Below are 12478 nucleotides of genomic sequence, written 5' to 3' on the forward strand. Positions count from 1 at the left end.
GCATGGGACAGGGGCCACGTTACCTGGCAGGGCACAGACTCACCACGCTGTCTCCTGGGCACACTTTACCTTCTATTTCTTCCTTGGAGAGAAATCCTGACAGCACTGGACAGAAAGAGAGAGAGGAGGGGGGGGTGGACGGTTATCATGACTTTATCTGTCCACTGTGAAAAGAAACAAGAAGCACAGGCAGAGCCCTTTCCCCCAGGTTCGTAAGTGCTAATTTGGCTAATTGTCCTGAACTGGAGAGCCCCAGAGAGCCCAATTCTATCAGATCTTGGAAGCTCACCCCTGGCTGGTACTTGGATGGGAGACCACGGTGGAAGACCATGGTCACTAACTCAGAGGCAGGCAACAGCAAACCACCTTTGAGCATCTCTTGCCTTGAAAACCCCTCAGTGCCGCCATGAGGCAGCTGTGAGTCGAGGCTCCCAAACTCTCTTGCTGCCCATGCCTGCAGACCTTTCCCTGGTGGCCACGGGCAGTGTGTGCAGCTGGCAAGTGAGTGGGCAGAGGGTGCTGGAGGAAATGGAAACCCTGGCCCCCAGTGACAGCCCTGCCTCGGCCGATGCTGGTGCCAGCCCTGCTCATGACATTGGAGACTCCCTGCAGAGCACGACTGGGGATCGGCGGGGGAGGGGGAGGAGTCCTCACCCTCGGCGCTCAGCAGGAAGTCGGTGGAGTCGGTGCCGTATTCATTCTGGATGGTGCACTGGTAAACGCCGCAGTCCTTCAGGGACACCTGCACGATGGCCAGGGCCGCTTGCCCCTCGTCCCCAGAGCTGGAAGAGAGCCCCCCGGGAGGTAAGGGCAAGGGAACACCACAAAACTTGCCAACCAAAGGTCACGGAAAGCAGAACAGGGAGCCAAACCCGAGGGGCACACCCCTGCCCAACTCCCGCTGACAGTGCTTTCATGCCAGTGCCAGGAAGAAATTCATCCATTTCCCTCTCCATGTGGCTGTACTTGAGGGCCAAACCAGAATCTGCTGAGGATTCTGTGACTGGAGCTCTCAGCTTTTTAAAAAAGGTGTAGCAGGAAAGGAGAGTGGGGTGGAAAGAATGAGACTGTCCCAAAATTGTTTTGCCCTGGCCTGGACGGTTCAGGCAAGCCCGCTCCTGTCAAATCTTAGAAGCTGAGGAGTGTCTGACCTGATCAGTATGTGGATGAGAGACCACCAAGGTAGCCCAGGGCTGCAACGCAGAGGTAGGCAATGACCAACTACCTCTGCCCACCTCTTGCCTTGAAAACCTACACCACGGAAATAAGTCACCTTAAGGGGACATAATTACAGGATTTGAAAGGTGAAGGAGGTGAATGACTTGGAAGGAAAAGTATCTCGCCAACTGTACAATAAGATTTCCCAGCAAGTACAAACCGTTATACAGACGCAGTATTTGAAGTGTGCACAATAAAGGAACATGAGTAACCAGATGGCAATCGTCACTTTTAGCCTAGTTTGGGGGACGTCTCCATAGACTGTGAGTGAGGCTATTACAACTGCTGCAGGGGCCCGCAAGAGAGGCCCGTTTCCAAGTCGGAGGAAGGGTTGCTTAGCAACAGCCAGACACCACCCCCTGGTGCTTTGGAAATCTCCTTCCACACCCCACGTGGTCCCTACATTTGCCACTGCAAAAAAATATCTTACTGAGGTCACAGATAAATTCTGCAAAATATATGCAAAGCTACAGCAAGGTGACTGCCAACCTGCAACATAACCCACACCGCAAATCTTGTACCGAAACCTCAAAAGCCAGGTGAAGAAAGACAGCGTCATCCAAAGACAGCATAAATAACATTTTATGTTTGGGTTTGTTTTGTTTTTTTTTACTGTGACATTGCAGCTGACCTGTGGCTGTCCTGGGGTAGTCAACCTGTGGTCCTCCAGACGTCCATGGACTACAATTCCCATGATAACTATGGATGGCTAAAGTCCTTCGTGTCCCATGAGCTCTTCAAACGGAAACCCGAAGGGCAATTCACAGATAACTCACCTCCTCCTGGTCTCCGTCACGGGAATCTCATCTTTATACCAGGTCAGCTTGGAGTCGCTCAGAACGTTGAAGAACTGGCACCAAAGTTTCAGGTTCCCCGAAGCATCGGAAAACTGCTCTGCCCGGATCTTGCGGATCACCTGTGGGGCTGGAGAAAGAGAGCAGTGGGGATTAGCCCACTGGGGGTCCCACACACGGGCATGGTGCAGAATTCCAAGAGCTCTATCGAGTCGACAAAGCCCAGGATAAAAACAAGAACGCCAACAACAAAATCTGGGGAAAATAAAATCTGGATATTCATGCTTCCCCCGTCCCCACCATGGAATGGGGAAATAATGGGAAGATAACACAGAAAACAACTATATTTAAAAGTCCCCTCCAAATATCTTTAGGGAGGGGGTCCTCTTTGACACGTGCCTGCTATCCTGTGGCTGGCACACAGTTTCTGCCTTCTAAAAAGCAAAAGCTGTGAGTCTGAGGGTCACATTTGGGCATAGAGCAGGGGTCAGAGATAGCTGTGAATTCCCTGCACTGTGCAGGAGGGCAGATGCATGTGGTCCCTTCCAGTTGTGTTTCTACACTAGTGATCTCCTGAGGTTGTGGGAGCACGTGGAAATCATCTCTATGCCCTGTAAGTCTTGGTGACATTTCCTGGAAGAGAGGAGCCCTTCGAGAAGATGAAAGAGCGTGTCTCCCCTCTTCCCCTGCCCTGCCTGAATGGTCGGCTTTGAGGGCTGGACTACCACACTCCCCTCTCAGAGTCTCTTATCAGTCTTCCTCACCTTTAAATGGGTCGTTTGCTTTCCGGGATTCTCCTGTCTGCCCTTCGGGGCCAGCCTCTTCACATTTCTCCGGAACGCCCAGGACACTGTCTGCCATGTTCTTACTCTCTTCAGTGGTCTCCTCGTATAACTTTGGTACTTCTAATGTTGCCATCTTTCTGGCGAGGGTTGGGGAGCGTCTCTCCATGGGAGGGGACGGAGACGAGCCTGGGGTTTGCAGAAGAGCGGTGTTCCTCCGGTTCTGCTGCGGGGACACGGTGGGACTGTCCTTTTTGGCATGGGCCTGGCCGTCCGCGACTACCCCTTCCATCTCATCACCTTGCTTGGCTTTGGGCAGGAATATTTTACGGCGTGCTCCGAGCGCCAGCTCCTGAGGGGTAGCGCTGGGCAAGGCGGCTGGCACATCGCTGGTCATGTCCAGAGGCAGGTCGGCGAGCCCCGCCAGCTCACCAGAAACGTTCCCCACCACGATGGAGGGCACGCAGGGCAATGGGGGCCCCTTTGATTCGGCCACCAGCCTTTCTTGGCAAGCCAGCAGCTCCTGGTTGATCATTCCCGTGAGCCGCCTGGAAGTCTTGGGGGTCAGCTGCAGGTTCTCAGCGCTCTGGAAGAGCTGGTTGGTTTCCACCCGTTCAAAGATCTTCCTTGAAGTTCTGGGGGTCAGCCCAGCAATGCCCACATCTGTGACGTGCTTTGGGAGAGCGGTGGGCGGAGCCCTCTCCTCCACCATCTTGGCTTCCTGCTTTGGGCTCTCCTTGCTTTGATCTGTCTCTGAGGTCATCTTCAAGAGCAGAAGCAGATAATTTTTCAGGGAAGACACCAGGTTCTTCTGCTGCTTCTTCTCCGGGCTTTGGTCCTCCTCCATGGCTGTCTCGGGCGGCGACAAATCCTGCAACAATGTAGTGCTTGAGTCTGTCCTCTTCCCTTCCTGGGCGCTCATCTCCAGCTTCTGGCCAAGAGATAAGGACTCCTGCTCATCTTCGTCAGCACTCTGAGGAGCTGAGGTCACTTCCTTGGCCGGATCCACCTCTCTGGCCGTCTTCTCAACCTGCTCAGCTGCCTCTGAAACTGGAGGCCTCACTGGTTGCCAAGGCTCCATCTCTCTCTTCACGTCCCTCAGCAAAGAGGCCACGGATTGGTTCCTCTCGGCAAGGTCTTCTTCGACAGGAGAAAGCAGAGAGGGCTCCTGAGATGCAGGGAACACCAGAGGCGTGGCCACTGTGGGACTCGTAGGCGGCTTTTCTGGAATGGTTTGGTAGGGAACGGGCAATTCTAGGGAAGCCTCCGGAATCAGCAGTGGTCTTGCTGTCACTGTCCTCTCTTCAAGACCCAAATCCATTTTCAGGTCAGGCCTGTCATCCTGCAGTGTCTCAAATGCCTCTTCTTGCTTCACGCTCATCACCACTTCAGTCTCAGGGGCACCTCGGTCCAGGCGACGTAACAGACTAGTCCCAAGATCAGCTCTTTGGGGCGGAAATCCAACAGTGACCTCCTCCTCAAATTCACGACCTGGAGATAGCCTGTGCTGACTTTCATCGCTCCCAAAAACTGGGGAGACCTTATCCACCTCTTCTTCCAAAAGTAAGGGCTCCTCCTTAGTTGGCTGCGCAAGATCAAGGCAAGCAGCTGGGGGTTTCGAGGAAGTTTCTCGGCTATACCGGTTACTTTCCTGGCTTACCACCATTATGCTTGGCTCTTCAGTTTCTGGAGTGGGGCTGGACCCCTCCTCGAGCCATTTGGTCTCTGGCTCTACATGGGAGTCTTCCTTGAATGAGAAGTCACCAGCTGTCTGATTTGTTTCTTGGATAAACCCTGAAGCTGGAGGTTGTGGGGCACTGATGGTGGCAGACAAGGTGGGCTTCAGGTTTTCAGGACCCTAAGGACAGAGAACACAAGATAGTTAGCCTCCTTGCATTAGCTTAGAAAGAAAACCTGCATTTTGCAGCGTTGGCGCATGACTTGAGATGTTAATCTAAAGCAGGGGTAGTCAAACTGCGGCCCTCCAGATGTCCATGGACTACAATTCCCAGAAGCCCCTGCCAGCAAATGCTGGCAGGGGCTTCTGGGAATTGTAGTCCATGGACATCTGGAGGGCCACAGTTTGACTACCCCTAATCTAAAGGATCACCAGCTGTTATACCAACCTGCACACTCATTGAGAACATGACAGGTGACCTTGTCCAGAGACAAGGCCTTCTTAGTGACAGTACCTGCTTCTGGAATAAATTCCCCAGAGATATTCACTGGTGCCCTTCTTGATGCCTTCAAAGTTCCAATTGTACTTTTAGGAACGGACTCATTGGTTAGCAGCACTGCTGTTTTATCGTTGGAAGACTTTTGACTGCCTTTGTGGTGGATGTATTGTTTTTGTGTCCTGAAAGACGTTTGCGTGCGTTGTGTATAGAGACAGAAGGAAAATGAGGTGCCATCAAACATTCCTTCCTGAGACAGCATATTCAGGACACAATTTTGTTCACATATTATCCACCCCACTTGATTTTTTCTGTAGTCCTTGAGAGACATCTGAGCAGATTCTGCTGAAGCTACAGAAAAACACGGGGAGAGGTTTTCTTTCGGCCAAGGGGCAGTTCTGAACTTGAAATCTGTTTCCCTTCTCCTAAACAATCCCCAGTGCCTTCAAACATCCCCTCCTGGTCCTTGGTCCCATAACTTCATATCTGAAAAAAAGAAGCTGCAATTCGGGCTCATGACTCATTCCTGGTTACAGAATTTAGGCTTTTGGGGGGGAAGCACAAAAGGAATAGAGACAGGGCAATTTCTGTATGAGAAAAACAAAGATTACTCAGCCAGATCTGAGGCCATGGCTACCAGGCTCTCCGACAAAACACAAGGAAAGGACAATTCCTCTGTTCAAAAGGCTAGTGCAATTGAGACAGGAATAGCAGCCCCGAATATGGGCAGCATCCGAACAACACTGACAGATCGAAGGGAGCAACCAGATCAGGTGGCTGGAAGGACTGACGTCTGGGGAAGATTAAAAGAGCTATATCTGTCTAGCTTGGCTAAGCAATGGCAAAAGGGGAAGGGGGGGGGGGTCCAGCCTTGAAGATATACAGCAGACAGGCGATCACACAAGAAGAGGCAAAACAGTCCATGACGTTCTCTTTTTAAAAGTAGAGTCAATTCGAGTAGTTTTTTTCCCCCCAGCTCGGTGGAACACTGTGACTGGGGCAGTGATGTCCTTTATTCTTGGGGGATAGCAGAGGGAGGGTTTCTGGAGTTCTGGCCCCACTGATATACCTCCCATAGCATCTGGGCTTTGGCCAGTGTGGATGGGCCATTGGCCTGATCCTACACAGCTTCTCATATGTGGGGAGTCAACAGTGGGAGCGCTTCTAGAGTTCTGGCCGTCCTCCTGATGATGCCTGGGTTTTTGACATGGAGTGTTGGGCTGGATGGGTCATTGGCCTGGCCCAACATGGCTTCTCTTATGTTCCCGTATCGGGGGCACTGACACTCTGTCCTCTTGGTGTTTGGGGGGACAAGAATGGGAGGCCTTCTGGAGTTCTGGCCCTCCTGGTGGACCTCCTGGTGGAACCTGAGTTTGGGCCACTGCATGACTCACGAGTGTTGGACTGCATGGGCCATTGGCCTGACCCAACGTGGCTTTTCTTATGCTCTTACTGTACTTGAGCTGGATTCTTTTACCGGTTCAACAACCCTTGCCAATAAGGTTAGGCTGACAGGAAGGGGAGAGAGAAAATCCCAGGCCAGCAATGGGAGAACAATGAGAAAACCTTGGAGCCACAGACAGAGCCTCAACAGGGGTCTTGCGCTACTACCAAGTTTCATTCACAAAGTCGCTTAGAAAAATAATTAGGGAGTGTGACCCAAACTACTATGTATAGTTTGCTGTTACTAGGATCCTGCTATGGAATTTCGCATCCTTTAATGATGCGATGTTAACACTTAAGTTTCAGTCCAGTTCTGTTTTTAGCCTTCAGGCTGGTTCTACGGCTCGAACCAAATGCATGGTTTATTGTATTGATTGTATCGACTTTCACATGAGTGCACATGAGAAAGGGGGATTATAAATGATGGAAGCAAATAATTTCAGACATGAAACCCAAAAAGAAAGAACCCCGTTTGTTAGGCACCCAAGCTCCTCGCAGTGAACTAGACTTGGCTTTTGGTTTCTTCCGTGGTTCTGCGTAATTTTTTTGAGGGGTTGGGAGGCTGCCCCCTTCTCTGTGGTTCTACTAACATGGATTCGTGCCAAAAGGACTGCAGACACGGACCACTGTATGAACAGCTGTTCTCATGCCTCGGGGTCAAGTTGCAAAAACAGCTCATGCCGTCCCCTGTTGCTGCCGGAAGTGCAAAAGCATCTCTAAGGCATACTGAGGTGCAGCTTCGGAGGGCTGGGTCACAAGGTTGATGGTCACAGCAATCATGAGACCCCTACCCCAAGTCACGCTGCCTTCATCAGACCACATTACCCCTCCTGATGTACTAGAGCTCCAATGAAATTTGGCGGGGGGGGGGGCGGGCTGTTCTGAAGTTCTGGTTGGTTTCCTTTTGCCCAGTCAAAAGGTCCACATGCCGACCCTTCATGGCCAGGCTTCAGGATTACGTATCAGTAAAAAGGTAAAGGTATCCCCTGTGCAAGTCATGTATGACCCTTGGGGTGACGCCCTCTAGTGTTTTCATGGCAGACTCAATACAGGGTGGTTTGCCAGTGCCTTCCCCAGTCATTACCGTTTACTCATTTTACCAACCTCAGAAGGATGGAAGGCTGAGTCAACCTTGAGCCGGCTGCTGGGATCGAAGTCCCAGCCTCATGGGCAGAGCTTTCAGACTGCATGTCTGCTGCCTTACCACTCTGCGCCACAAGAGGCTCATATACGTATCAGTAGTCATAGCCAAAGGTACCCTCTCTTGTGTCAGACCAATGGGCTCTGTCTCTTCGGACTAGTGGAGGTTCCTGGAAGGATGGGGTTTTCCCAGGACTTGCTGCCCCTGATGCTGAAGACTGAACACAGGATCTTCTGCAGGCAAAGCACAGGCTCTGTCACAGGCCCTTTCAGTGCTCACTTCTTTCTGGCAACAGAGCTCTGCTTTTTCCTCCCTGTGGCGGGGAGAACGCCGCAAGCCTCCTCAAACAAATCTTACTTGACTTGTGGCCAAGTTCGGCCACAGATCGCCACTGGCTTTATTCCCATACATGCCCTCCCGCCTCTTTCCACCACCATCCCCACCGCCCCTCCAGTTATAAACAGCAACGGTATTTTAGAAACCATAGCCTCATGGGTAATCGCCGACGCCAGCAGAGGGCGAAGAAAGAGGAATCTGTCCAGCAAGAGCCAGGGCTGAGGAGTTTCCAGCAGCACAATGGACCCTGTTTTTATACCGCCGCTCTGGTTGCTGCAAAGACACAGGTACAATCTGTGGATCCAATCCTGGTTGCCTGAGCTGACATCCAATGCAGAGCTCTCAAAAGCAAGCAGATGTGGTCACCCCTCTTCCGTTTGGATGGTTTCAGGTGGGCAGACATGTGAAGGGTGGAGCAGAAGAACAGTATCTGAGTCCAGTCCCAACTCAAAAGAGGGACATTTTCCAGGGTATAAACTTTCGTGAATCAAAACTCACTTTGGTATCAGACAAAGCGAGCTTTGACTCACAAAAGCTTATATCCTGGAAAACGCTCCTCTTTTAAGGTCCTACGGGGCTCAAATCTTGTATTCATCCACTCTGCTGCCCTGAATGCACTCGGACCTTCCTAGGAACCTCAGCCTGGGGTCTGGTGAACTGAAACTCCCCGCAAACGGTTAAGCAGCCTGGGAGCTGGAGCTAAGCCCAAGGCATAATTTGCCCACCTGAGCACTGCAAAAGGAAAGCCTCAAAGGGAGCTCGTGAAACTTGCAGTGGTGGCCAAATGGCATCTCACTGCCAAGTCCCTCCCACGATCTCCCAAACTATGGCAGTCACAGAGAGGTGAGAGCGCGGAGTTTGCTACCACCCCATTGCTTTGACAGGCATGCCGATTCCCATTCTTAGCTTGGGGAGCCACTTCCTGGTTGGAGGCCAAGACTGTCTCGCATCTCCTAAAATGGTGATGCGCTGAGCAAATTCCAGCAGGACGGTCTTCAGCGCGTATCTAAGTGCTAAGAGCCACTCCAAGAGACTGATAAGTCGTTTGCGGACCTTTGGAGAGCAGGAAGAGAGCTGGCACAGCCTTCAGCAGAATCCAAAGCTCCCTTCTCTCACTGCAGGGCAAGCAGAGATTAATGGCAGCAGATAGGGGCTGAGCGTTCCTCTATAAAGCTGCAAAGAGCAGCTGCAGGAGCCCCCAAATAGTATCCAGATGGTGGCATGTGGGTGGGGAAAGAAGGCTGTGGCTCAGTGACAGAGCATCTGCTTGGCATGCAGAAGGTCCCAGGTTCAATCCCTAGGACCTCCAGTTAAAAGACCAGGTAGTAAGTAGGGAAAGGCCTTGACCTGAGACTCTGGCTCAGTAGAAGAGCCTCTGCTTGGCATGCAGAAGGTCCCAGGTTCAATCCCTGGACCTCCAGTTAAAAGACCAGGTAGTAAGTAGGGAAAGGCCTTGACCTGAGACTGGCTCAGTGGAAGAGCACCTGCTTGGCATGCAGAAGGTCCCAGGTTCAACCCCTAGGACCTCCAGTTAAAAGACCAGGTAGTAAATGGATCATGCAACTTCTGGGGTTTCTCAAAGCCTGAAGAATGTTTCAGGGGTTTCTCAACAGAAACAAATTTGAGAAAGGCTGTTCTGGATGTATCTGAGGCAAGGGCAGACTCTGCTTATGAAGAACCTAGAAGAACCAGGAAGGAAGGCTCAACAGCCAGTGGGTCTGATCCACCAGGACTCCTCCTAGCTTCGTGCAGCTGTTTGCACTGGAGAGGGAGAAGGGCCCATCATCTCATCTTTAGTCCCCACCACCCTAATATTGACAGTCCCACCTACGCAGGACCATGTGTTTCCCCCTCTCCCCCTGAGCAGGATTGTTCAAATGCCAGCCCTGCTTGGAGCATGAATCCCCGAGCACAAGACCCTGAATTAGGAAACCCGGTTAGCGTAGCCACGCACAAGGCCCGCTTTCAAGCACAGAATTTACATGGAAAACACTTCAGAATCGGGGACAAAAATAGAACGGCTGCAGCAGAGTGAGTGGCAGGGACAGCTGTGGCCGTGACCACGGTCGAGGCGATGACACCTTGCAGCGGGGTGCTAGCGGAGCCGACGGACCGGCCGGACTTGCCGGTTACTGGCCCTTCGGCGCGGTAGCCAAAAAGGGCCTGCCGCCTGCGGTTCGCCTAACACGTCCTTGCCTGCCTGCTTTCCGGCTGCACGGGGGGGGGCAGAGCTAATGCAACGGTGCGCAGCCAGGGGTCACTGTCAGTCTGAAGAGAAGCCGCCCTATTTATTGCTGCCCGCGCACATCCCGCATTCCCCGGCTATAAATAGAAGGCGGGACTTCAGCAGTTGCTGCTTAACTGATTGGGAAGCATTTCACATGAGGTCAGCCTAGCCGAGGGGAGAAAGGAAAAGGGGGGAAGAAACTTACAGTACCTCGACAGGCCCTTGGCTGGGCACCTGCTCTTCCGAGGAGACCTGTGGCAAGTCTCCCACGGCTCCCCCTGACAGTGAATCAACACGGGGCCCCCCAGCATCATCAGGGGGGAGGGAATCCAGTAGGTCCGTTTCTCGGACGTTGCCTTCAAACGTCTCCCGTTCATTTCCTCCAGTGTGGGAAGGCCGTATCCCGAGGCCAGTTTCTGATGCCCAGCTGGGAGGCTGGATTTCTGTCTCCGAGGCCGTTTTGCCTGGGATTTCAGGCGCATGAAGTGCATCTGCCACCTCTGGCGTGGGCTCCGTGGTCCACTTAGGATACTGGCTCAGTTCCCCATTCGCATCCTTGGCTGTTTCAGTCGCTGCTCTCTCAAGGGCTCCTTTTCTCTTTGTTTCCTGTTCAGCTGGCCCTTCCTCCAGCAAGGGCCTTGGCCAAACTGGAAGAGTCTTTTCCACGTTGGAGACATCCATGGTCGCCTGGCAAACACTTTCCCCACCCACGTTTTTCTCTGGCACCTCCTGCTCCGTTTGGAGCTTAGCTCCGATGTCGAAATACATGTCTTTCAGAGAGAAGTACACATCAGTCTTGGCGTGTGGGTGTGCCCGACTACCCGTAACCTGTCTTGGAACCCCTTTGGGCTCCGTTTCCATCTGCTCCCCGTTTGTCGTCGCTGAGGGTGTGCGTCCCGACGGGAGCGTGGGCACGGCGTTTCTCTGATTTGCGACCGTCTGCCTGAGCTGCGCCCTGTCTCCTTGCTGGGAACTCTCTGGCTTTGTATTTGGCAGGTTGACGGTGCTCTCCTCTTTCTTCTTCTTCTTCGCAGCAAGCTCCTTGCTGGCTGGCTGGCTGGCCATAATCTCCACCGTCTCGTAGATATAGGTCAGGAAGCCACTGCCGTTCTCCTCCCCGTTCTCCTCCCCGCTCTCAAGAGAAGAGTCTCCGTTGGTCGTCACGTCTGCTTCCAGGCGTCCGGTGATGAAACTGTTGGCGAAGAGGGCTTTCGCATCCAGGGGAGACTCCTTGCTCTTGGCATGGCTGTCCTCGTTGAGTCTCTGCTTCAGATTGGGGATATGCACCTTGGTCACTTCCTCCTTGTCCCAGAGGGAGGCGCCAGAGCGCAGGCCCACGTCCCCCGTTAGCCGGCGCTTCCGCTGGAACCGGTCTGGGCTCACTCTCCTCAGCTGCTCCACCTCCACGTTCTCCTTCCCGCGCTTCCTGCTCTGCTCTATCTCGCGCAACCTGGCTTCGGCCTTCCGCTTCAGCTTGGCGAACCACCTCTGGTGGATTCTGTACTCCGACATGGTTCCGACCTCCAAGACGCCCGAACAGGACACGATGCCCTTGCTGTTTCTAGCCGAGGCCTGGTAAATGGCGGCATCGTCCTCTTTGCAGCTGGGGGACCAAAAGACAACAGCGCTATGAGCAGAGAGTAGTGATGGACCAGGACGAGGGAGGCCCAGATTTAATCCCTCTCCCCCACCCCCCAAGTATTATTGGGTGGCCTTGGCCCATTCACTCTTTCTGCCTAACCAATGTAACCTAGCCATTTCAGCTTTCTGCTTCGCAAACCCAGTCGAACTGGAATTTGTCTGGGTGAAGCTGATGGTCCCTTCCCACGAGGGCCGCTTGATGATGCAATACCCCAGAGGTCCCTGGCCTTTTTGAGCCTGCGAGGACATCTGGAATTCTGGCACAGCACAGTAGCTGCAGCCACAAAATGGTGGCCACAGAAGGCAGAGCCAGCCACAAAAACTCTGATCCTCCCATCCGCAGCTCGGAGCAACTGATCAAACGACATCCCTTGAGCCGTTCCCCCCCTCCTTACTTGTACAACTGCAGCGTGTGTCGGTTCCCGTGACGGAAGATCTCATACTTGGGTAAGCCGCAATATCTGTCCATCTCTTCGTCGTCTTTATACCACGTCACTTCCGGCTGGGGGTACCCTGTCGGGACATTACATATGAGCCATCCCCTCTACGAACTCTACGTCCAGAATGACTGGCGCACAATTGCCTTTATGGTATGATTTTTTTTTTCCTGGTTGCTAAAATGGCGGGCGGAACTGGGGCCTTAGGGTCAAACAAGGCTGGAGGCTGGATAATCCGTGAATGGATCTCTGGCACTTCCTTTATTGTCTAATCAAAGTTGGGGT

The 12478-nt window shown here is 52.9% G+C and overlaps 1 protein-coding gene across 5 annotated transcripts in view; it reads right to left on the reverse strand.

Annotated features, from left to right (window-relative positions):
- The window catches only part of ALPK3 (alpha kinase 3), a 50632-nt gene that overhangs the window by 5558 nt on the left and 32596 nt on the right, over positions 1-12478 (reverse strand). For all 5 annotated transcript variants that reach the window (XM_077317807.1, XM_077317808.1, XM_077317809.1 and 2 more), the window contains 6 exons: positions 12152-12269; positions 10326-11718; positions 2777-4652; positions 1995-2142; positions 655-782; positions 70-105 (listed from right to left, as the gene is read on the reverse strand). In XM_077317807.1, the coding sequence (XP_077173922.1) occupies positions 70-105; positions 655-782; positions 1995-2142; positions 2777-4652; positions 10326-11718; positions 12152-12269 (3699 nt within the window). The remainder of the gene's footprint in view (positions 1-69; positions 106-654; positions 783-1994; positions 2143-2776; positions 4653-10325; positions 11719-12151; positions 12270-12478) is intronic.

Source organism: Paroedura picta, chromosome 18 (assembly GCF_049243985.1).
Source record: "Paroedura picta isolate Pp20150507F chromosome 18, Ppicta_v3.0, whole genome shotgun sequence".
Lineage (NCBI taxonomy): Eukaryota > Metazoa > Chordata > Lepidosauria > Squamata > Gekkonidae > Paroedura > Paroedura picta.